The 24,819-nt window shown below is 33.3% G+C and overlaps 1 protein-coding gene across 21 annotated transcripts in view; it reads right to left on the bottom strand.

The window, feature by feature from the left end:
* CCSER1 (coiled-coil serine rich protein 1) overlaps nucleotides 1-24,819 on the bottom strand; it is a 1,462,495-nt gene that overhangs the window by 958,858 nt on the left and 478,818 nt on the right. For all 21 annotated transcript variants that reach the window (XR_008524637.2, XR_008524639.2, XR_008524640.2 and 18 more), the window contains one exon: nucleotides 15,205-15,412. Coding sequence is in view for 18 of the 21 variants with exons in the window: in XM_054554165.2 (XP_054410140.1) it covers nucleotides 15,205-15,412 (208 nt within the window). In the remaining 3 variants the exon portion in view is untranslated. The remainder of the gene's footprint in view (nucleotides 1-15,204; nucleotides 15,413-24,819) is intronic.

Below are 24,819 nucleotides of genomic sequence, written 5' to 3'. Positions count from 1 at the left end.
TTAAACAAAGTGTTATGGGAACCAGCAACACACATTTATTCATGTAATGTAGCTGCTTTCACACTACAACAACTTAGTTGAGGAGTTGAAATACAGAAAATATACAGTCAGAAAAACCTAAAATATTTACTAACTAGCCTTGACAGAAAAAGTTTGCTGACTCCTAATGTAGATCATGGATAACAAAACAATATTTATGTTTTCAAGAGAAGTGAAGTGAATATTTCATGAGAAATCATTATTTTTTAAACACTCCACTCTTCATAGTCTGCTCAAAAGTCCATTTAATCAAAGAGAACAAAACAAATGGGTCTATTTATGTTCACACGTATTTATCTTAAATATAAATTGACTCATTTCTATTTTATCAATAGCTAGTCCTCTATATATTTTGAGCACTTTTACTTAAAAAAAAACAGAAAATAATACATGTATGTATGTATTTATTTATTTTTGAGACAGGGTCTTGCTTTGTTGCCCAGGCTGGGGTGCAATGGCACAATCACACCTTATTGCAGCCTCAAACTCCTGGGCTCAAGCCATCCTCCCATGTCAGCCTCCAGAGTAGCTGGGACTACAAGCGTAGCTGAGACTACAAGTGTGTGCCTCTATATCCACCTAACATTTTTATTTTTAGTAAAGATGAGATTGCTATGTTGCCCAGGCTTGTCTCGAACTCCTGAGCTCAAGCAATCCTCCCGCCTAGGCTTTCTGAAGTGCTGGGATTACAGGCATGAGCCACTGTGCCTCCCCAGAAAATAATATATTTAAAATGACAATATTTGAAATAGTAAATGTCTATCTATTGGTAAATCTAAACTAAAATAAAGTCCATCAATTTCTACAAGTTTTCAATTTTATCAAGGTTAAAATGATACAGTTAAGGAATAGGTGCATTCCAGCTAAACGAGTCACTAGATTCTGAAACACTTTTGCTCATCTGTAAACATGTGAATATTATTAGGTTCATACTACTTTTAAGAAATTGCATTATGTTATCTCAACTTGTAACATCATATTTGATAGAATCACTCATTAAAAACAGCTATTTTAACTGTAGTTAAATATGCCTTTGATTCTGATTTTCAAACAAAAACAAAACATAATTTCAGTAAAAATGTGTCTCAGAGGAACACAATTACGGCTTTTCCACTTTGCTTAAGTGATTCTCTGCTCACTCCCTTTTTCCAAAACCCATCAGAAGCGCTGACGACTCAAGTATTCCTTGGAGATTCTGCAGGGTGCCATCTGCTGTATACCTGTTATGTTGCAGCTTGAAATTCTTAATGTCAGATTTAGCCCATCGAACCACACAAAAGTATGTGAGTTGTTTTACAAGTGAAACATTAATGCTGGATTCATGAAGAAAACTGAAAGTTAGACATGCATAATAAAACCACATTAGTGGTTATTTGATTAATTATTGAATATGATTATAACACAAATAGATTACCACACCAGTTAGGTACAATGAAGGTGGCATTATTGTTAAAACTGTGGGTTGCAGTTTGTTTTCTTATAAGCAATCAAATATTATGCATGACTAGCAGATAATATAAGTACACATACCAGAAAAGAAATCTCTGGCATATGGGTATACATTTGTTCACCTTGATCCTGCTCCACTTGTATTTTGACATCATACAAATATCAGAAGATACATTGACAGCATAGGAGTAGGCAAAATATTTCTGCCATTTTTACAGGCATAGAGATACACAAGAAAAAGGGTTGTGGGGAGTAATGTTGCTGGACAGGGAGCCACTCGGATTACATACACTTGGAAAGTGAGTTTTTTAATATAAGATTTCACATACATAAGAAAATATGTATACATAATTATTTTGAAAAAAATGTAAGAAAATATACTGTAAATAATAATACCTAGAAAGACCTCTGTGTGCCCCTTCTTAACTGCACATGTCTTCCCCCACTACCTCTAACAGATAATCTTATCCTGAATACGGTGTTTAGCATCTTCTTACTCTTTAAATATTTTTTCTTATGGTCTTACTATATACATATCTATTATTTAACAATACATTATTTAAGTTTGCTTATGTTTAACTCCATATTCTGTATGAGAATTTACCTGTGACTTGATTTTTGTGCTCAAAATATTTTTTGTGGGCATAAGAATACAATTAACATAAAATATCTTTTAGATTAATATATTATACCTCATTGGGGGAGTAATGTGATAAAAACACTGGGGAAAACTTAAAATTATATAGTAGTTTTGAACATGCACCATTACACTTTTAGAAGAGACCAGATTTCCATGGAGAGATTAGGCACCCTGCCCAAAATCATATGCACCTAGTAATTGTGAGAGCTGAAATTCAAATCTGAGCAGTTTGTTCTAGTACCTTGCATTAGTCTGTTTTCATACTGCTATAAAGAACTGCCCAGGACTGGGTAATTTAAAAAAGAAAGATGTTTGACTCATAGCTCAGCATGGCTGGGGAGGCCTCAGGAAACTTACAGTCATGGTGGAAGATGAAAGGGAAGCAAGGCACCTTCTTCACAAGGTGGCATGCCGAGCGAAAGGGGAAGAGTCCCTTATTAAACCATCACATCTCCTGAGAACTCACTCACTATCACAAGAACAGCATGGGATCCCCATGATTCAATTACCTCCACATGGTCTCTCCCTTGACACCTGGGGATTATGGGGATAATGGAGATTACAATTCAAGATGAGATTTGGGTGGGGACGTAAAGCCTAATTATATCATACCTGTATCCTGTGATCACTGTGCTAGATTTATTCTGCAGTATTAAGTAATAACATTAGGTAATATAAATAATACTTTTTAAAAGAAAAATGATACCTCAACATGGAGAGTACTCTATAAAATGAATTTTTGTTTATCATTCTTGATTAACCTAATAAAATCTATAGTGTCCTTCCAAAACTAAGACATGTCTTACTTTAAAAGCTATTTTTAAAACTCAGGACATCTATTATTAATTTTCGTGTCTTTCACATTCATAGACCAATGCCATAAAGGAATTAACAAATAATTTAACAACTGAGAACTAGATGGAAATGGTTATTTCTATTCCAGGCTTTGACTATCCAAATTAACACTTAGAATAGGTTGTTTTATATATTGAAATTCCTAAAGCCTATTACTATGCTTTTGGAATTAACTTCAAAGGATTGCCAAATCGATTGCTTATCTTTTCTTATCCTACTTACTTTTCGGCACCTCCCCAAGCTGACCTTCTTGAAGCAATATTTTCTCTTGGCTTTTTGAAAGACACTATGCTCTTAGTGTTCTTCCTAGCTCCCTGGACACTCTTTCTCTTGATTTCCCAATCATTAAATATTGGCATATTCTACTCTGATTTTAAATACAAATTCTCTCTTCCATAACTTTAAATAGAATCTATATGATCATGAATAATCAGTCTACATTTCTAGCCATGATCTTGCTGGATGTACAGACACATTAATTCAAATTTCTGCTTGACACATACATTTGCATGTTGAAATAAGAATTTCAACCTTCACCTGATCAAAATAGAACTCTTGTTTCCTTCTGTCTTGCATAGGTTACTCCTCTTCTAGTCTTCCAAGGCTCATAAAGTGACAATATAATCTGCCTGTGACTCAAGTGACAACTTTCAGAGTTATGCTTGATTTTTCTCTTTCTGTCACCACTCTATTCCAGTTCACAAGCAGGTACTATTGACAAGACTTCAAAAAAACACCACACATCTCTTCCCTTGTATCTCAATTTCTATCATTCTGGTCTGTCACCCTGAATTCTCATCTGGAACAACCACAGTATATGTTGACTCTAAACAGGAAATTCAATTGACATGTTGTAGTACTTTTGTGGAGCGGTGTCAGGTCAGATGTGCTACCATAATTGAGTAAGTCCAGAAAAACATAAATGGCAATAATCCTTCTACTTTTAGTTTTAGATAGTATGGCTTTTATTAAAAATTATTGGTAAATTATTTTAATTTTATTAAAATTATTGATAATTTTATTAAAAATTATTGATATTGATTCAATGAATATAACACATTATGCTATTAAGAAGCATTTACTGATATATATATATATAAAGAATATAGATATGCTTTTTTAAGTGTTATATTTTTAAGTGTTTAAGAAATCTCAAATATTTCACACCTGGCTTGACATAGTCAGCAATTATCACACAAGTAAGATCACTGCAGTGGCTCATGTTCATGAGTGCCTACCCCAATCTCACACTGTGATATCCTGTACACATTTTATTGCTTAATTGTCCAAATAACCCTGTGAGGTAGCTATTAATATTACATATGATGAAATAGAAACTTAAGAAAACCTTAATCAACTTACAGTAGGTATACAATAGCAGAAGTGAGATTCACACCTAGATCTCTACGATTCAAAACAGCTGTAATCTTTACCACTGCAATATACTTCCTCCAGTGGAATTTTGTGAGTGAAATGGGGTTGGGGTTAGGAAAGACTTTTTCTCCACCTTCTCTAAAGAAAACCTTAATCAACTTACAGTAGGTATACAATAGCAGAAGTGAGATTCACACCTAGATCTCTACGATTCAAAACAGCTGTAATCTTTACCACTGAAATATACTTCCTCCAGTGGAATTTTGTGAGTGAAATGGGGTTGGGGTTAGGAAAGACTTTTTCTCCACCTTCTCTAATCTCTCCAAGAGGACTGTTGAAAATTAGGGTTGTTTACAAAGCAAGAGTCATGGAATTATACTTTCCTCCTCTCCTCATCTATTTTCAAGACCAAGTTGTACAGCAGCATAGCCAGGCCTTATTTATGTAGGCAGAATACTGTTATTAAAAAATCTATCAGTCTAAGAGATGCCATTATCTAAACCAGAGGTTTCTTCAGGGAGTATACAATGGGATCCATATGTGTATATGAAGACTGTGTTACCTTGTAAATTTTTTTAACCTATGTTATTCTAACAATGAGGGAAAATAACTTGTAATAATTTATAAGAACTGACAATACTAAGTTAGTCTGTATAATAAATGGTCATAGTTGTTTTACAGGTCTCACAAGGGAAAACTAAAAACTCCACAAATGGCAGCATTGACACTGGCACTTAACAGTTGTGTAATGACATTTCATGTGTTGCCATCCAAAATGTGTAATTTGATGAGTTTTGATAAACATGGAAACCTGTGCAACAACCACATCATTTGAGATTAAAAAAAATTATTATCTTAAAATTTATTTAATCGATGTAGAGCTGTCCTAAAAGATAAAATGTGGTGCTGCAGAGTACCTAGTTCACTCACACAGAAGATGCCTTTTGTTTAAGATTTTAAGGTATGGCCAATCGAATTTCACAAACAATTAAAATTTCAAAAGCTTAAAGGAGTTATCCCCCACCAATTTCAAGTTAGAGTAGGGCTTGTCTTGAAGAGATTTGTGGGTACGTATTTTGTCTAAGGAAGTGATTCCCTAATAAGGTTCACAGGCAACCCCAAAAGCAATTTAAGAGAGTTATATTCACAGAAACACTTTCCAAGTTTGGTCCTTAAGGGACAAAGAGTAAAATGAAAAGAGGCCTTTGGATACCAATGTCTACAACCACAAATAAGGATGAAGAAACTATTCTGCTGCAAAACATGTGCTACCGTTATAAGAAAGAATTGCCCAGAGGTTAGAACAAAGAACATAGAGGGCAGAACAAAAAGCAAGAATTTTTAGTAGGCTTTGAATCCTAACCAAAAAACTACTAACATGTGTATTAGTTTACAGGTTAAAATGGAAAACTATACTTGAGTTGCTGTGTTTAAACCTCATCTACAGCTATACATGCTTTAGATTTTGAGATTCTGCACTTTGAATTGATGCTGTAATTGAATGATACTTTGAATGGCCTTGGGAGGGGCTGAGTGTACTTTGCATATGAGAGGAATACACCATTGACTGGTAGACAGCCTCCAAAATGGACCACAATGTTCCCTACCTCCTGGTATTCATACTTTTCATATTGTTCTTCCATGCTAAATCGAGTTTGATCTTTGTGACCAATAAATTTGACAAAAGTGATGGTATATTACTTCTGAGACTAGGTTACAAAAGACATTGTGCATTTTGTCTTCTCTCTCTCAGATTGTGCAGTCAGGGGGAAGCCAACTGCCATGTTGACCATTGAAAAGGCTACATGGTAAGGAACTGAGGCCTCTGAGCACCAGCAGTGAAGAACTGAGTCCTCCTGCCACAGCAAGTGAATGAACTAGGCAGTAGATCTTCAAATTTAGCCAAGAATTCATGACTACAGCCATGGTTGACATCTTGAGTGCAACCTAATGAGATGCCTTCAGCCATAACCCATAGGCAACTACTCTCAAACTCCTAACCATAGAAACTTTGAAATAACAAATATAGATTTAGTCTACTAGATTTTACAGCTGATTTGCTACACAGCAATATATAATTTTATGACAACTTTATATCCTTCAATGCTGTTAAATTTACTATTAATTCTGCCATTTTAATATTAACTTTTTTGTATATTTCTTAAGGTTATCTGTATAAACAAACGTATCTGCTCATATACGCAGTTTTACCTTTTCTTTCAAATATTTATGCCTGTTACACTTTTTCTTGCCTCATTCCTAGCTAGGACCTCTAGCACATGTACAGTAAATGTGGTGAGTGGATATTCTTACCTTGCTGATAGTATTAGGAGGAGAAGTTTCAGTGTTTCACCATCAAGTATGAATATTAGCTATAGAAGTTCCCTTGTACTACCAGTAAACTGAGGTTTATATTTTTATTGAGCCATAAATCGGTTTTCAATTTTTCAAAAGTACTTTTTTCATCTATTAATATAATCTTGTGCTTTTCTCTTTTTAATATTTTAATATAGTAAATTGCATTGCTTGGTTTTTGGATGCTAAAAAAACTGCAATGAAAACAAATAGGTTATTATTTATTTACATATTGCTACACGTATTTACTAATTTTTAAGTGACTTTTGCATCTATATTTATAAAAAATTTCTGTAATTTCCTTTTTCCTACAACGATTTTTGCTTATTTTTTTAATAGGCATATGTTGGCCACATAAAACAAGATGAGAAGCATAATGTGTCTCTATTTCCTGAAAATTTTTGCATAATATCTGTCATATGTATTTCTTTTTTAAATAATAAAACACATTAATTTAGTACAAGTTAGGCTATTCAGATTTGCAATTGCTTATGTCACTCTGGAAAGCTGTATTTTTCAAAGAATTTGTTTTTATCATTTATGTTAATTTTTTTGCCATAATGTTCTTTGTAACCATGCCTTATTATCATGTTGATGTCTGCAGGATTTGTAGTGATTATTCCTCCCTAGATTCATTGCTGGCACTAGTATTTATGTTTCTTAATTTTTCTATAATCTTTTTTTATCAGCCTTTTTTTGAATTTTTTCAAAGAATCAATTTGGGCTTATTTGTTTTTAATTTTATAGAGTTTTGTTCTTTATTATGTCTTTCTACATGCTTCGTTTGGATTTAATTTGCCCTTCTTTTATTAGCTTCCTTTTTTATTGATATTTCATAGTTGCACATACTTTTGGGTGCATGTGATCTCTGAATGTGTGTATACAATGTGGAGTGATTAAATCAGGGTAATTGGTATATACATCACCTCAAACATGTATCTTTTCTTTGTGTTGGGAACATTACAAATCTTCTAGCTATTTTGAAATATAACAAATTATTATAAACTATAATTTCCCAATTGTACTATTTAATACTAGAACTTCTTTTTTCTATTCAACTGTTTTTTTGTATCCATTAACCAACACTTCAAGGAAGAAAGTTAGAAGTTATGAATTATCGCACTCTTTATTTGAATATAAACATTTAAAGTCACAAATTTCCCTGTAATCATAGTTTTAACTATATCCAGAAAATTTTGATTTGTGATATTATTATCATCATCTGATTGGAAACATTTTAAAATTTCCTTTCAGCTTTCTAAATTCGTCTGTGGGTTATATAGAAGTTTGTAATTTAATTTCCAAATATTTGATGCTTTTATAGTTATTTTATTCTTTTCGATTCCTAGTTTCATTCAATTTTTCTCAAAAAATGTACCCCATAGATGTCTACCTTTTAACTTTATTGGGACTTATTGTGTGACCCAGTATATAGTGTGTCCTGATGATGTTCCACTCGCATTTGAAAATAATATATAATTATTTTATTAATTGTAGTATTCTATAAATGTCAATTGGGTTAAAAATATTGATAATATTGTTCAAGTCTTCTAGAAATTTTCTGATTTTTTCATTTAGTAGCTTTGTCAATTATAGAAAGAAATGTTTTAAATTCTTCAACTGTGATTTTTAATTTATTTCTTCACTTAGTTCTGTCAGTTTTTGCATTGTGTATTTAGAAGTTCTAGAAACAAGCCATCCACATGTTTGATTGTTGTGTCTTCCTAAAGAACTGACTTTTACCATTATGAAGTATGGCTCTCTAACTGTGGTGAAATGTCATATATTTAGATCTACTCTGATGCTAGTATAGTCACTCTTTCTACCATTTGATGTTTTCATGAAACTTGTTTTTCTAATTTTCCTTAAACATATTTCTGGGTCAGCAAAAATAAATAAATAAACATAAAGAAGGTAGCAAAAACTTGTAATTTTGTTATTTTTAAATGGTAAGTATAAAGAGAATTCTGATTATTAGACTGCTGTCTATATTTCCATGGTAATTGCTTGATTTGGATATTTCTTTACTTTATGACTCTCCACTGTGGCCATTTCCTTCTCTAATTATCCGTTGCTGAAGTTCCTACCCTATAGACTTTTCTTTCCGTCTCAAGATGTGCTGATAGGAAAATGTCATTTAGTTATAAAATCCTTATTAATGCTCTTTGAATCATTTACTGAAATGTAGTAAAAATAAACACTTTAAAAATTCCCACCAAACAGTGACGAATGATGAAGCAGAAAACACTCTAAATTTTATAATGTAATTGCAAATTATGCTGAAAAAAAACAAAAATTTTGCATTGAAAATTATCCTTGAAAGTTTTAAATTATTATTCCTTTTAGGTAAAATGAAATTAATGTTTGAACTATTAGGTAGTAGAGAAAAGAAAAAGAAAAATAGATTCCAGCTCTTTAATCAATGGCAGATCTTTTGCAAATGTTTCACAGCCCCAATATTTGCATCAACTATATGGGCCTGTAAATTATATAAATTTTTGAATAAGTAGTTCCTTGATTTTTACTTATCTGGCTATTTTGTTAGAATAGGTACAGCTTATTATATCAAAGTATGTTTGTTTGATAAAGAGAGAATAGAGCAAACTAAAAGGAAGCATTAAAACAAAACCCACCTCTGTAGATATTAAACATTTCCTTTTATACATTAATAAAATTTTGTAAAAAAATTAAGAAAAAGAAGAAAAAAATGATAGAGTTCTCCTCCCTTACTACAGTCATGTCTTCTCCCATTAATACTAGAGAATAAAGTGACAACAGTAGAATTTCTAAAGGCCCAACATCGGTCATTTTTCTAAAAAGAAAGGAGTTGAAATTTGAAGTTGCTGGGAAAATGAATGTGCATTTTAATAAAAAAAACCTGATCTTTAAAAAAGGATGACAGAATTTGGAGTGTGATACTCCGTTCATATTATTAATTCTTAGCTCACCTCAAAATTAAAATCTAGGAGGTCAACAGACCATCATTAGGAAAACGGTAAGCTCAGCCAAACAAATAAGAAGTAATAATGGCTTTATACCAACAATTTTATGTTTATTAGATTTACTGATTTGTGGTTTTATAATGATTTATAGTTATCCTTTTCCTCTGAAATTGCAATGATGTTCAGTGAAAACAAAATTTTCTCTGTGTGAAAAGAGTGAGTACATATGGAAATAACTAGTCTCTAAACCTCTAGGCCTTTCTTCTAATCTGGAAGATTTAGCAGATAATTTAAAAAATACAGCTAAGGAACACCATAGCCATCTACTGCATAGAAAGATCTGAAAAAGCTTCAGGAAATTATATCTGCCTTTGATAGACTTGGGAATACAAATGGGTCTTGATTAAATTAAATCTAGTAATTTTTGTGATGTGTCTTTATTTCATGTTCTGAGAAAAAAACATACTGTACACTTCTTTTAAAGAGGAGAAATTTGCTACATACTTATTTTGATCCTCATTCCATCAAGCACTCAAGTTTATCATTTGTTTTCTGCCAACAGTTATTTTAATGGTAGCCTGGAAACAGAATGAAATCCATTTCCTTTCATTTATTTATTAATAAACACTTATTAAGCAACAAATACCTTCCAAGTTGAGAAGATACAACAAGGTACAAGTTCACCAGATCATTTTCCTGCATCTTAGAGTATCACTGGGAAAAGGAAGATTAGCAATTATAATGAGGAGACATAAGTGCTCCAATGATAGAGGAAATATAGACTGTTATACAACTTGTAGAAGAACTTGTAAGGGCAATTAGGAAACATTTAAAGATTTACAGGGACTGACTTGATCACATAATCATTTTAGCCTGACAGCAATGAGTAAACTGATTTGATAGGTGGGAAGACTAGAAGTAAGACCAGTTATGAAGTAACTTTAGTAAAATGGACCATCATTGATGTAGGAGCAGTTGGAAGTGGAGATACATATAAGCAGATCTGAAAAGTATTTAGGAGCAAGAACCTCCTAAGTAGAGGAAGGTTTCAGGATGTTTAATACAAACAGTCTAAAACACAATATCCTAACCCAGTGCTTTTCCAGTATACTTGGAAAAGACACTTAGAAAGTCCTCACCATTCACATGCTTGGGCCAAAGACAGGTTTACTGAAGCAGAATATTTAGAGCAATGCCTAGCCATTACTCATCTCCATCTCTGGTTCCTACCCAACATGATTCAAATACAAACACACTGTTAGATCACTTTCACAGGTGTATTCACTTTCAAAATTATATTTTATTGAAAGTATATATTATATATTATAAAATAGCATAACATATATAATCCCCAAACCTGGATTAGATTGATATGATTTATGTTGTTATGGTGATGGCACAAAATGGAAGAAGTACTAAGTGCCAAATGAATTACTTGATGAAAATTTTTATTAAACCCAAAGTAGGTAGAATAATAAGTAATGCAATGACAGTTAACGACAAAATAACTTTTAAAAAAATCTGGAATGAGCTAACGGGATTCAACATTTTAAGAGAAATCTAAGGTCATTTAGCCAGTAATAAAAATTGCAAAATAATATTAAACATGTGATACCTCACAAAAAATTTTAGAAAGAAGTAAATTATATAGGTAGCTTTAAAATACTACAAGTAGATCTCAGCATTAATGGTTATATTCATTAAAATGACATAAGTAATATGGACTATGTAGATAAGAGTACTTGAAAGATAGAGTACAGGTCGAGTACCCCTTCTCTAAAAGGCTTGGGACCAGAAGTGTTTTTTGAATTTTTTCAGACTTTAGAATATTTGCATATACCTTATGAGATGGCTTGGGAACGGGACCCAAGTCTAATCATGAAAGTCATTTATGTTTCATATATACTTTATAGGCATAGCCCAAAGGTAATTTTATACAATATTTTTAATAATTTTATGTATAAAACAAGTGGTTTAAAGTACTTATATGTGGAATTTTCCACTTGTGGTGTCACGTCAGTGCTTAAAAAGCTTTAAATTTTGGAGCATTTTGGATTTTGGATTTTCAGATTAGGGATGCTCGACCTGTATATTTATTTAGCCTGATGTGTAGAACTTTCCAAGGAATTATTTTTATTACTCCACAACCCTGAATCAGTTCTAGAAACTTTAGGAATGTCATCTATTAACAATCTGTCGAGGCATCCTTCTAGCCACTAGTCATTAACCACAACCCTAGAGCAATCTTAAACAGATTAAACCAAAAATCTCCTGTGATCTCACTATTACTGTCTCTGGATATTTTCAGATGCTATTTGTAGAAGATGTTCCCTCAAAAACAACAAAGGATAACTTGATTTGCTCACAAGAAAGGTGTACCTTTATTAGCAGAAGTGTAAAAATATCATGAATGCATTGCATTTCTACAAGTCATAGGTTTCAAAGAGATCAATGAGAAAAAATAGACAAAAGCAATACTCATGTAACAAGCCAAAAATCTCAAATAAATGCATATTCTAATACGACATATAAAAATTAAGTAATTATTTTACCTTAAAATCAAATAGGGACCTCCTGCCATTAAAAAAATAATCTGTGAACTTGGCCAGGCACAGTGGCTCATGCCTGTAGTCCCAGCACTTTGGGAGGCCGAGGTGGGTGGATAACGAGGTCATGAGATCAAGACCATCCTGGCCAACACAGTGAAACCCCGTCTCTACTAAAAATACAGAAAATTAGCCGGGCACGGTGGCAGGTGCCTGTAGTCCCAGCTACTCGGGAGGCTGAGGCAGGAGAATGGCGTGAAACCAGGAGGCAGAGCTTGCAGTGAGCTGAGATCATGCCACTGCACTCCAGCCTGGGTGACAGAGCAAGACTCCATCTCAAATAATGATAATAATAATAATAATAATCTGTGAACAAAGATTGAACGATTGTACATCATAAAAATCAGCTCAAAATAGGAATGAATTTTTTTATATTAAAATATATTGTTAATCTAAATGAATATTGATATTAAACTCCAATTTAGTAATGTAATGGGAATTGCAGTTTAAAACTTCCTAGCTTAGGGAACATTTCGAAAAATAATTTTCTTTAGAGGCCTCTATTATGAATATCTTCTTAGTAGAACTGTTGTCTACGCTAATCATATAATAATATTGCTTTTCCCTGTTGATAATAAAGACCCTCTGCTCACTGAATGGGCTGCATAAACATATATTAAGTATTGTTCACTCTACATCAGCTTTAAAAATCAATTCTCTTCAGCTTCTTCGAATACCCCTTAATAAAGAAAACCAGGTGGCAGTATAAAAACCATCTAAATATATTCTGAATATTGACTTTATAGTGAATATCACTGAATATTTTAAAATTATAAAATTAAGTACTCTAAGAAAGCCTCTTGACACCTTCTGTCAGCTCTTTCTACTTATCTTTTGCTTGAATTGATTTGTTATTAAAATTCAGACCAAACAGAGGTAAAAAGTTCAATAGTTGAGATTAGTATCTTTTAATACAACAGCTGTTACTAAGTTTGCCTTGTTCAAAGAGGATCAGGTTGCATGTTAAGCCAAAGGTGGAAGAAATTCAAACTTATCTATGCATTTGCAGGCAAATATTTATGTTGTCAGTATAGAAATCATACAGTTATACACAGAGTAATGTGCTAGTAAATATTTAACAACAGGCTTGCCAAAAATAAAAGGCCCTAATGTGCAGTGTTTGCCAATTTTTGAGGCATAAATACTCCCACATGGCTGATTTCAAGCTACCAAAATGACATAAATGAATCTACATGTTGGAAATCTGTACAGTTGGAATTATATAGTACTTCCACCATGTAATTCTAAAAGATGTAAATAATCTCACAAGTGTAGATAATAGTAAAACAAATAGAAAATACGTTTTGAATACTGATTACCCTTTTTAAAAGTAATTGATTTAATTATAAGTTCATATAATTTATTTTGATGCCTTTGCTTAACTGCCAGCTCATATAATTTCTGAAATTCTAAGAGTAATCAAGTATAAGCATACCGCTACAGCACAACACATTATAGGATCCAGAAAATCCAGAAACAAAGGCTGCCCTAGAGATATAACCTGTATGGGACACAGAGAAGATATCTTCTAGTTTTTGTTTATGATATGGTTTGGCTGTGTGCCCACCCAAATCTCAGCTTTAATCATAATCCCCATGTGTCAATGGTGGGGGGAAGCAGGTGGAGATCACTGAATCATGGGGGCGGTTCCCCACATACAGTTCTCATGGTAGTGAATAAGTCTCATGAGATCTGATGGTTGTATAAATAAGAGTTTCCCTGCACAAGCTTTCTTGCCTGCCGCCATGTAAGATGTGACTTTGCTCCTTCAACACCTTCTGCTGTGATTGTGAGGCCTCTCCAGCCATGTGGAACTGAGTCAACTAAATCTCTTTCCTTTATAAATTACCTAGCCTCAGGTATGTCTTTATTAGCAGTGTAAGAAGAAACTAATACAGTTTATAACAGCTGATGAGAACACATTACTGGAAGCCCTAAGAGTCTATGGCATTCATTTCTTTTATATTGCCTTTTTTCTTCCTGATTCAATTCTAGCCTCCAGTGGTAGCTGCTAGCATTATTATCAAAGTGTTCAAAAAGCAAATATTAGCAATCATTATAACATAGAGACTATTAATTCTAAATAATACTATTTTTCTCAATTCTTTATTAATATCTCCAATCAATAAAGATAAATCTACTTAAAGATAATAGGATGTAATACAAAGACACAAATTTCAGGCTGTTTCCCTGAAATTACACTTACTTGAGGAAAATAATTTAAAATTTCTAACTCTCACTTCACATGTCTATGAAGTAATAATAATCATGTGTATACTTTTTATAGAAATCCCTCAAATAAAACAACTGTTGTAATTATAAAAATCAAACCAAAGCAAACTTGAGTCCTAAAGAATGGTTGATTTCTGGGCACAAGGGTAAAAGAATCTCATTATGCATTTTCCTGACTAGCTCACTGTTTCAGTAACTAGGCCCAGGCTGTGGGGAGGGCAACTATATTCCTTAGGCAAAATCATTCAGACCTTCAGATTGAATTTTACTGTAATTCAATTTACTGAATTCTGATTATTGGAACAAAAATGACTAAATAAACTACTTTTATGGTATCATATAAACAAAGACCCGGTATCATTGATGTGAAATACATTTAATAGATTTCTCAATAGCTTTATAATAGCACGTAACCATAACTTTACAGCTGATACTCATTTCTCCTTACCTGACAAATAGGGGGATGCTTGGCATCAATTTATTCTTTTTTAAGTATTTCATAAACTCTTATAATTTTAAGGCTAAAGAGTACCTTATAAATCAGAACTTCAAAACATTCATTTGACATATGAAAATAGCTAACCTCCAAGAGGAAACTTGACCCCTGCCCAATGTCATGTAGTTAATTACTGACAGAGCAGGGTCTAACCACATCTGCAGACTTCATTGTCTACCAGCACTGAAGGACATTAATCTTAGAGCAAACCATTACCTCTTGAAGAACTCTCTTCATCTTTAATAATAACGTCTTGACTGCCGTGCAGTCCTGTAACATCAGTCTGAATGGCAGAGAATCTATGCCTCCGTTTTCTTCCACACCTTGTAGGGGCCAATCCGCAGATGGACTGTTGGGCATTCGGCTGATGTGGGAACACCTGGCTTCTTGATCAATGTCCTTTGTTAATTTCAGGGAAAGATTCCTAACAAGAAAAAAAAAAAAGAACAAAAATTACCGTGCAGCATGCTTAGAGCAGTATTTCCCAAGTTGTTGATCAATGTTTCTAGTACCCTAGAAAGTATTTCTTGTGTCCTCATTTCATGATATTAGTTTGTTTATTTATTTATTTATTTATTTATTTATTTATTGAGACGGAGTCTCGCTCTGTCGCCCAGGCTGGAGTGCAGTGGCGCGATCTTGTATTCTTAGTAGAGATGGGGTTTCACCATGTTAGCCAGGATGGTTTCGATCTCCTGACCTCGTGATCCGCCTGCCTTGGCCTCCCAAAGTGCTGGGATTACAGGCGTGCACCACCGCTTCCAGCCTCATGATATTAGTTTTTTCAAATTTTCAGACATTCCAGTAGAAATTATGAAATGGGTCAAATATATATTTAGTGGTAAGATTCAATGAAAATTACTGTTTTAGGATATAATCTTTCCATTAAAAAATTGTTTCCATTTTTAAAACCAAAAGACCTATCCAATAATGATAATTAATATCATAACATACTTCAGAATATTTATAAAAACAGTTTAGGGCTTGTGCTTAATTTCAATACTATACATATATATTTCTGAATTATATTATTTTCTTACATAATATATTTTTATATCATATAATTTTCTGAATTATATGACAAGATACTTTAGCAACCTAAATAGAGAAAAAACAAACAGATGCTCTGGCACTTGCCACCAAGGTCAGGCAATAATACAGATAAGAAAATATATTTTAATTAATTTTATTCATGTCTGACTATTCACAAACAGGATAACTGAATTTATAAATTACTAGATAATTAGTAATACATTTTTGAATAATATTCAACTGTTTACTTATCTTCACAGATATGTTCAGTGGTTCAATTGTCCTTTGAAGGGATAAGATAATAATTACTACCTCCATTTTACATTTATAATGAAATAATAAATAAAAAAGTATGGCTAACATTTTCTGAGGGTTGACTATTGGCCAAGTACTGTGCTAACCACTCCATGTGTGTTAATTCATTCAAACCTTGAACAATTTCAAGAGGTAGATGTAATAAAGTACAGATAAGTAACTTTTCTTGGAGTTAAAGAGTTAGTAAGAAATGGATGTAAAATGAACTAACCTAGGATTTTCCCCCCTACTAACTACATAATGTGCATGCATATAATAATAGCTAATATTTATATTGTTCTTATTGAACCTCAGGTAGTCATGTAACGACCTTATAGGTGTTAAATCATTTAATTCTCACAACAATTCTTTTAGGTTAGTACTATTATAACCTCCATTTCCCAGTGGGGTGATTTGAGTCAAGAGAGGGTAAGTAACTTGCTGACGGTCACACAGCTAATAAGGGACATTGCTGAGGTTTGAATGCTGACAATACATACTTAGCTCTAAACCACCACAGTGCTGCATTTTGTGTGGAAAACAAGCATGCAAATGAACAAAACAGTATACTTAACAGTTATACCAAGAATCATTAACATTTTCACTTTAAAGTGTATATTTTATGTGATACGATTGATTCAATTTAATTATATTATGTCTAACCTGCAATGAACTATACAGTCATTCTTAAAGGCTTCTGTTTAGTGTTAATGCTTTCTGTGGCTATTTTCTCTAAGACCAATAAGAATAAAATCAAGTATAAAAATTAGAAGTCACAGCAGGTATACATTAAATAAGAGTAGTACTTTAGTTATAATCGAATTTTTGAAGATGTATCATTTTTAAGTTGTGAACTTGCCTGGTATTTGGCATATATTAGGCTGACTCAGTAAATAGTTGTATAATTGAAATTGAATAGATAAATACAATAATGTGTGAATAAATAAAACACGATTTGTTGTAATCATCGACGCATACAACTCTCATACAGAAAAATTTTTCTGTATTGTGAATTGTTATGAATTGCAGGGCTCCTGTCCATGGCTCTAAGTTTCCCGCCACAATTACAATAAAATTTAAATTATATTTCTATAATTCCTGTTAGTTAGCTTGCTGGCTCTTTAAAATTATTTGGTCAGTCATGGATCTAAACATCCATGAGGAATGACACAACTTTCAAGAATCATATTCATGTGAAGTTCTAACACTGTATTTCAGGGAATTTACTGAGGCTCTGGAGATTATGATTTAACATTTACAAATTTAAATATCTTTGCCATTTTCAAATAGCTAAGATGAACCATGTACAGAAATGCATTTTGAAGATAAAATTAGTCATTTTTTCATACTTCAATAATTTGAATGTATTTTTAATCCCAAAAGGAAAAGATGATGGCATTTTTTTCCAAAATTATTGAAAACATCCACATTGTGTCCAGCAGAGCAGTGATGGCTGAAGTTGCAGAGATTAATAGCATTCTGTCACTGACTTTAAGAGGTTCACCACAATTATTAACTTTTTAGTAGTTGATACCAAAAAAACTAATATTCTTTCACATATGAGAAACAAATCAATTTATCTCAAAACATTTTATCTCTACATGAAAAAATAGATCTGTTACAAGGCTATGGTAATCAAAACCATTCTTAATTAGGTTGAAACAGTTAGTGAAAGATCTGTTAAATGGGGTTGCCACTCAGCTGCAAAGGCCGGCACAGCCATCCTGTTTTATATTGATTGCCATTGTCTTTCTGATTGGTTGGTGCCCATGGTTTACAGTTGTTCAGTGCATTGAATATTAATATTTTGACCAATAGCCATTATTGGGCAGAAAAATACCCAAGTGTCTCTGGGTAAATTCACCTAAAATTATCCTTGTGGTTGACAAGAAAATGAAGAAAAATCTCTAATACAAAGCCATATTTTCCTCTAGCACAGACAACATATTAAGGCTGGTGAGGGGCGAACAAGATTCAGGTGCTCTTCTGTTCTTGCATTTAGCAGGGTTCACTGGATAATACAATTCGTTCACTTGGGGATATATAACTCTGTCTGCCAACTCTGAATTATTATAGTTTCAAGAAACTGAACAAATGTGCTTTATATCACCAAAGATAGTCCTTTAACTTGGCAAAAAAAAAAAAAGAGTATGATACTGAAGCTGGATACAGTGGTTCATTAATCACCATAACTACTCCAAACAAAAAACAAAGACAACGTAATCTCCGCTGAACACATTTATATACAGTTCATCCTCTCTGTGTAAACTTCATGAATCTTCAGTAAAATTGTTAGTAATATTTACACATGCCTCGTTGCTTATGAGTGCTAACCAAGTTTTTATAACTTAAGATTTAGTAACATTTAAAGTTTGAGACATATAGACTTTTCTAAGTCCATAAGTACCAAAATAACATAGGTTTTGGATAAGATTAATAGAAAATCTCATAAATATTATATTAAGTGGATTCTTGAATGAGTAGAGGATTTGAGACTTTCAACTGATACTTAACACATTTAAATTAAACTACGATGGTGAACTGGCTTTGCACTTTTCTCCCTGGGATCCTTTGTGTGAAAGGAATTTCTTATCAAACTAGTTCAAAAGTTCTGCTGTAATTCTCTTTTCAGTATGGCAGACAAGTTTAATGGAAAAACATATATCTTGACACAAACTACAGGGAACTGAAAGGTTTTCCTTACCTGAGAGAGAAAGTAAGAGTATTTTTATGAATTTTTTTTCTCACTTAGCTATAACTAAGTAGTATCATTGGGTACTTAGAATTTCCTCTGCCCACCAGTGCTCTTCAAATCATTTGAAAACTTCTTAATATAATGACCCAAATAAATGACTATCAAAATACAAGATCATGTCAGTTGCATAGCATTGATCCCATTATCTGTCATAGGAACCTTTCCTTATTTAGTGCAATGACATCTTTCATTATAGGAAATGTCTATGGCCAAAAAGCATCTCAATGACTTACACTTTATAACGTAACTGTGATTTCTGAACCAAATTTCCAAAGAACAGAAAAGTAAGTAACCCCTATTTACCCAGCATTAATAAATAAGCTTATGCACACAACTGCCTTCCAAAGCTTCATTAAGTAGAGCTGCAGAAAATAATAATTTTTAAAAACCTTAACTTAGGAAACTTACTGTTGTTTCAACTTCATTTTAAAAAGGTTCAGGTTATTTATGGTGAGTTTAATCCTAGCTTGAATAATTCTAAGACCAGCACAATGACATGAATCTACATTAATGAACTAGCATTCCCAGAACCTAACAGAAACTATGTTTAAGGACCTACCTACAAAAAGGCTGTTGATTATGAATAACTTATATTTTTCATTTTTCCTTTCCAAACATATTGTTTGTCTGAGAGTGTCATTTTAGGAAAAGACTTGTATCTCAAATTATTCTGTAACTGGATGTTTCATCAAATCAGCATTTCCCTCTATAGTAAGTGTAGTGGTTACAAGAATTTAACACTACATTTAAATAAAATTTACATTTAGATAAAACACTACATTTAGATAAAAATTTACACGTGACAGGTTATTTCACCACTACCTGTGATATGGGGAAAAGTAAGACAGAATTCAAATATCTTAACATAGCCAACAAGGTTGTTTCATGGTCTAGAAACTGTCTCTCTCACAAAACCTCGTCTCTTAAGAGCCACCTCTTTGCTCTTTGAGTTCCAAACACATTGGCCTTCATCCAGGCGCTGAAATGTGCCAAGTTCCATCCTGCCTCAGGGCCTTTGCATATGTTGTTCTATCTCCAAAAAAAAAATCCTGGCCGGGCGCGGTGGGTCACGCCTGTAATCCCAGCACTTTGGGAGGCCGAGGCGGGCGGATCACGAGGTCAGGAGATCGAGACCATCCAGGTTAACATGCTGAAACCCTGTCTCTCCTAAAAATACAAAAAAAAAAAAAAAATTAGCCAGGCGTGGTGATGGGCATCTGTAGTCCCAGCTACTCGGGAGGCTGAGGCAGGAGAATGGCATGAACCAGGGGGGCAGAGCTTGTAGTGAGCCGAGATTGCGCCACTGCACTCTGGCCTGGGCGAAAGAGTGAGACTCTGTCTCAAAAAAAAAAAAAAAAAAATCCTTTACCCATCTTCAGATCTTCCCTTAAAAAACATCAGTGAGATACCATCTCACACCAGTTAGAATGGTGATCATTAAAAAGTCAGGAAACAACAGGTGCTGGAGAGGATGTGGAGAAATAGGGACACTTTTACACTGTTGGTGGGACTATAAACTAGTTCAACCATTGTGGAAGACAGTGTGGCAATTCCTCAAGGATCTAGAACTAGAAATACCATTTGACCCAGCCATCCCATTACTGGGTATATATCCAAAAGATTATAAATCATGCTGCTATAAAGACACATGCACACGTATGCTTATTGCTGCACTATTCATAATAGCAAAGACTTGGAACCAACCCAAATGTTCATCAATGATAGACTGGATTAAGAAAATGTGGCACATATACACCATGGAATACTATGCAGCCATACAAAGGACAGTTCATGTCCTTTGTAGCGACATGGATGAAGCTGGAAACCATCATTCTCAGCAAACTATCGCAAGGACAAAAAGCCAAACACCGCATGTTCTCACTCATAGGTGGGAACTGAACAATGAGAACACTTGGACACAGGAAAGGGAACATCACACACCGGGGCCTGTCGAGGGGTTGGGGGAGGGGAAGGGATAGTATTAGGAGATATACCTAATGTAAATGACGAGTTACTGGGTGCAGCACACCAACAAGGCACATGTATACATATGTAACAAACCTGCACATTGTGCACACGTACCCTAGAACTTAAAGTATAATTAAAAAAAAAAAATCAGGTCGCCAGAGAAACCTCTGCAGCTAGTACCCCACTCTTAAAAAATACACAGGTACCTCTTTTATATGGTAAGACTTCATTTTTAATGCTTATCACAGATGTATTTAAAAAAACTAATTTGAGGGGACCTCTAAGAACACATTTGAATGAGCTGATCTACACTCCACCTTATGTTCCAAATACAAAGAAATGCTAAATAACTTACAACCACATTTATTTTAAAACATATTACAGTACAAAAGGAAAAGCCAGATGAACTTCCAGGTGCCATATGAAAGAAAGCAAAACAGAAATAATTATACAAATTGCCACTATGGTAGTGTCAGGGTATTGAACTTGCATGAGATTTCTAAAAACAGAGGCTGCAGCAATTTTTATGCCTATGAAGATAAAGGAGAAGATCTGCCAGAGACAAAGGAGACTCATAGTGCTGATAGACATGAGTTCCAAACTTTAAAAAGGCTCAAAAATTCACTTGATCTACTAGTAAATTAACTACCTGCTGGAATAACTCTATTCTTTCTCTAAAGGAAGACAATAAAATACAGACTCTGAAAAACATGTCATCCATTCATGTGTGGCAAATATTCAAATAAGTAGGCATGCAAAGAAGCAGAAAAACAATTTACAGACAGACACTAACAATGAGATGACCCATATATTGAAATTAGCTGACAAGAATTTTAATCAGCATTATAAATATGTTCAAGGTCTATTAACAACGGTAATAATAAAAAAAAAATGGCAAGTCTCAGTAGAGAAAAGGACATTATAAAAATGAAAAAAAAACCCAGAAACTCGAAAACCAATTGATAACATTTCTGAAAGGAAAAAAATATTATGGGCAGACATTGTTGGCTGCCTACCTGCTATTCATTTTATACCTCCTTCCTGCTTCTTTCAAAAACAAAATGTCTTAATTTGTTTAAAGGCTGGTTCTCCTATGACTCAGAGGAATAAGAGAAAGAGTGGGGTAGGAGGGCTTCAGGAAAACATTTCCTCCCTGGCAAAAAAGAAAAAAAACACAGAAAAATTATAGCTATTTTCCTTTGGATGTTGTTTTGTCTTGATATATTGCCTGGAATGGTTGGTGTATCCCACAAAAGAGAGGAGAGTCAGCTGTAAAAAACAGTGGTGGCCGGGCAGGGTGGCTCGCACCTGTAATCTCAGCAGTTTCGGAGGCCGAGGTGGGCGGATCACTTGAGGTCAGATGTTCAAGACCAGCCTGGACAACATGGTGAAACCCCCTCCCTACTAAAAACAAAAATACAAAATTAGCCAGCAGTGTTGACACATGACCATAATCTCAGATACTCAGGAGGCTGAGGCAGGAGAATGGCTTGAACCCAGGAGGTGGAGGTTGCAGTGAGCCGAGATCACGCCACTGCACTCCAGCCTGGGCAACAGAGTGAGTGAGACTCCATTTAAAAAAAAAAAAAGAAAGAAAGAAACGAAAAGAGGTCATTGTTTCTTGTAACTAACCAACTTGTGGATTCCCTACCTCTAGATTTCTTGTTAGACAAGATTATGTTTTTGGGTTTTTTGTTTTTACTGTTCAATAATCTTTGTGTTAGGTTTGTCTTTTACTTGAAGGTGAAGGCATTCTAACTGAGATAATGGCTAAAGGATATATTCCAGTAAGAAAGACATTAAATCTAGAAGTAAGGGTGAAATATCATAATTAGCTGTGTTAACTATTTATTTCTATATTTGAAACTAGGATGATTCAAGGAGGTAATAGGGACAGTACTTGTATTTCTTGTTCATCAATGTATCCATAAAACCTTGCACAATTCTATGTAATACTCATATAAATAGACTAATCAAATTTAGTACAGAAAAAGCATAATAGCCCATCATGTATAATATCTCCATTTAATATATAGGAAAGCTCATGCCTAAATTAATTTTCTAACTGTCACACAGAGACTGTGAAATTCTGGTTTCCTGACTTCTAGTCCAGTGTTCTTTTACCACATTGTATCATCTCTTAATAGGGTTAAATTTTTAAATACACTTGTATTTATCTATTATATTTTCACTGAAGCTAGAATAGTGAAATATTATTAAGTTACAGTCTTAGGGAATTAGATTAAATAGTAACGACTCCCACTATTCACTAAAATTAGTTTCCTTGTCCAAAATTTTATTATTTTTAATTTTACACCTATTTTGGTGCTTATTTTTTACTTTGTCCAAAATTTTAGAGAAAGTATCCTGTGAGTGTAAAACTGATCATACAAACTCTGCTAGTTCTTGCTTAGTCTTAAAAAGAGAAGGTTGACATGATTGTGTATGTTCAGTACCTTTTCTCCATGCCATTAATGTTATGAGTATTTTTCTCTCCCATTTTCTACTTTCATATTCACATGTGACTTGAGATCCAGGTTAAAGAGCATTTCACTTATGAAAAGAATCAGAATTAATGAATGTAGAGATGAAAGTACAATCAGGTTGAACAAAAAAATCCAAATTATTATTTAAAAATTCCATACACATAAAGATACACACCAAATCTGTTTACGCACATATACATATTTTTCACTTTCTAATTAATTATTTAACTGTAGGTATTGTATGCCTGTAATTACGCTATTATTGAAGTAATAATACATTAGGTTTCTTTCCCAGAGCACTAAAACTGACAGAAAGTTGAGAGCACAAAATCATCAAAGAGATTTCATACAGATGGAAATAAATCAAACTCTTATTTACTGCCGCCTAATATTTATAGAAGTTATTCGTAACTTACAAAATATCACAGGCTGGCGGGTCTTCCTATGTCTAAGAGGTATCAAACAAATTTTTTTTAATCTAAAATTATTTCTCTTTAGCCTTTCATGCAATTTATCATATAAACAACATAAATCATCTGCTGTGTTGGAACACTTTTATTTTATACATTTTCTAAACCGTACATTTTTCTCCTGCGGGGAGGAATATTTTCCCACCCTCTCATTCACCACTATATGGAAGAGTAATTTTATGGGAAATTTTAAATTACAGAAGAAGAGTAATGAGCTTAACAAAATCTCATCTGAGGAATAATTATTTCACGATGATACTGAAGAGCTTTCAAAATTTGCTAGAAGTTCAGTTCCATTGTAGTTTTTACTACATTTACTGTCAAATACATTTATAAAGATGAAAAACCTCTAAAAAGGGAAAGAATTTTTACTATATTAAATATTCTATTTAATACTTGGTTGAAAACAGCATTTTATAAATATATTATAGACAATGAGTATTTTTATTTTATAGTTACCTATAATGTAGATCTTACAGTTACGGGTTAAGTATTTTTGGCTTTTTAACTTATATATTATAATTCATTTGAAATATGTTTAGTGGAAGAAATATATAAGATAATTCATTATTCATTTGATTTTTGCTTTTTGAAATATAGGCTTTTTTAAAAGTCACAAACTCCAGGTCTAAAGTGATTTACCTATTATGAACTTCTTATCAACAATAAGAGTTTTATACTTGCAGTGTAACAGAATCAATAAGATGAGAATCATCATTTATTAGGAAAATAAATTTATTTTAAATGCCACTTGTTACCTACCTTCTTCCCTTCAATATCAGAATAATAAGCCACAAAAATACCAGTGCCTTGCTTATTTCACATC

The sequence above is a fragment of the Pongo abelii genome, chromosome 3 (genome assembly GCF_028885655.2).
Source record: "Pongo abelii isolate AG06213 chromosome 3, NHGRI_mPonAbe1-v2.0_pri, whole genome shotgun sequence".
Taxonomy (NCBI): domain Eukaryota; kingdom Metazoa; phylum Chordata; class Mammalia; order Primates; family Hominidae; genus Pongo; species Pongo abelii.
This window is presented reverse-complemented; position numbering and strand designations above follow the sequence as displayed.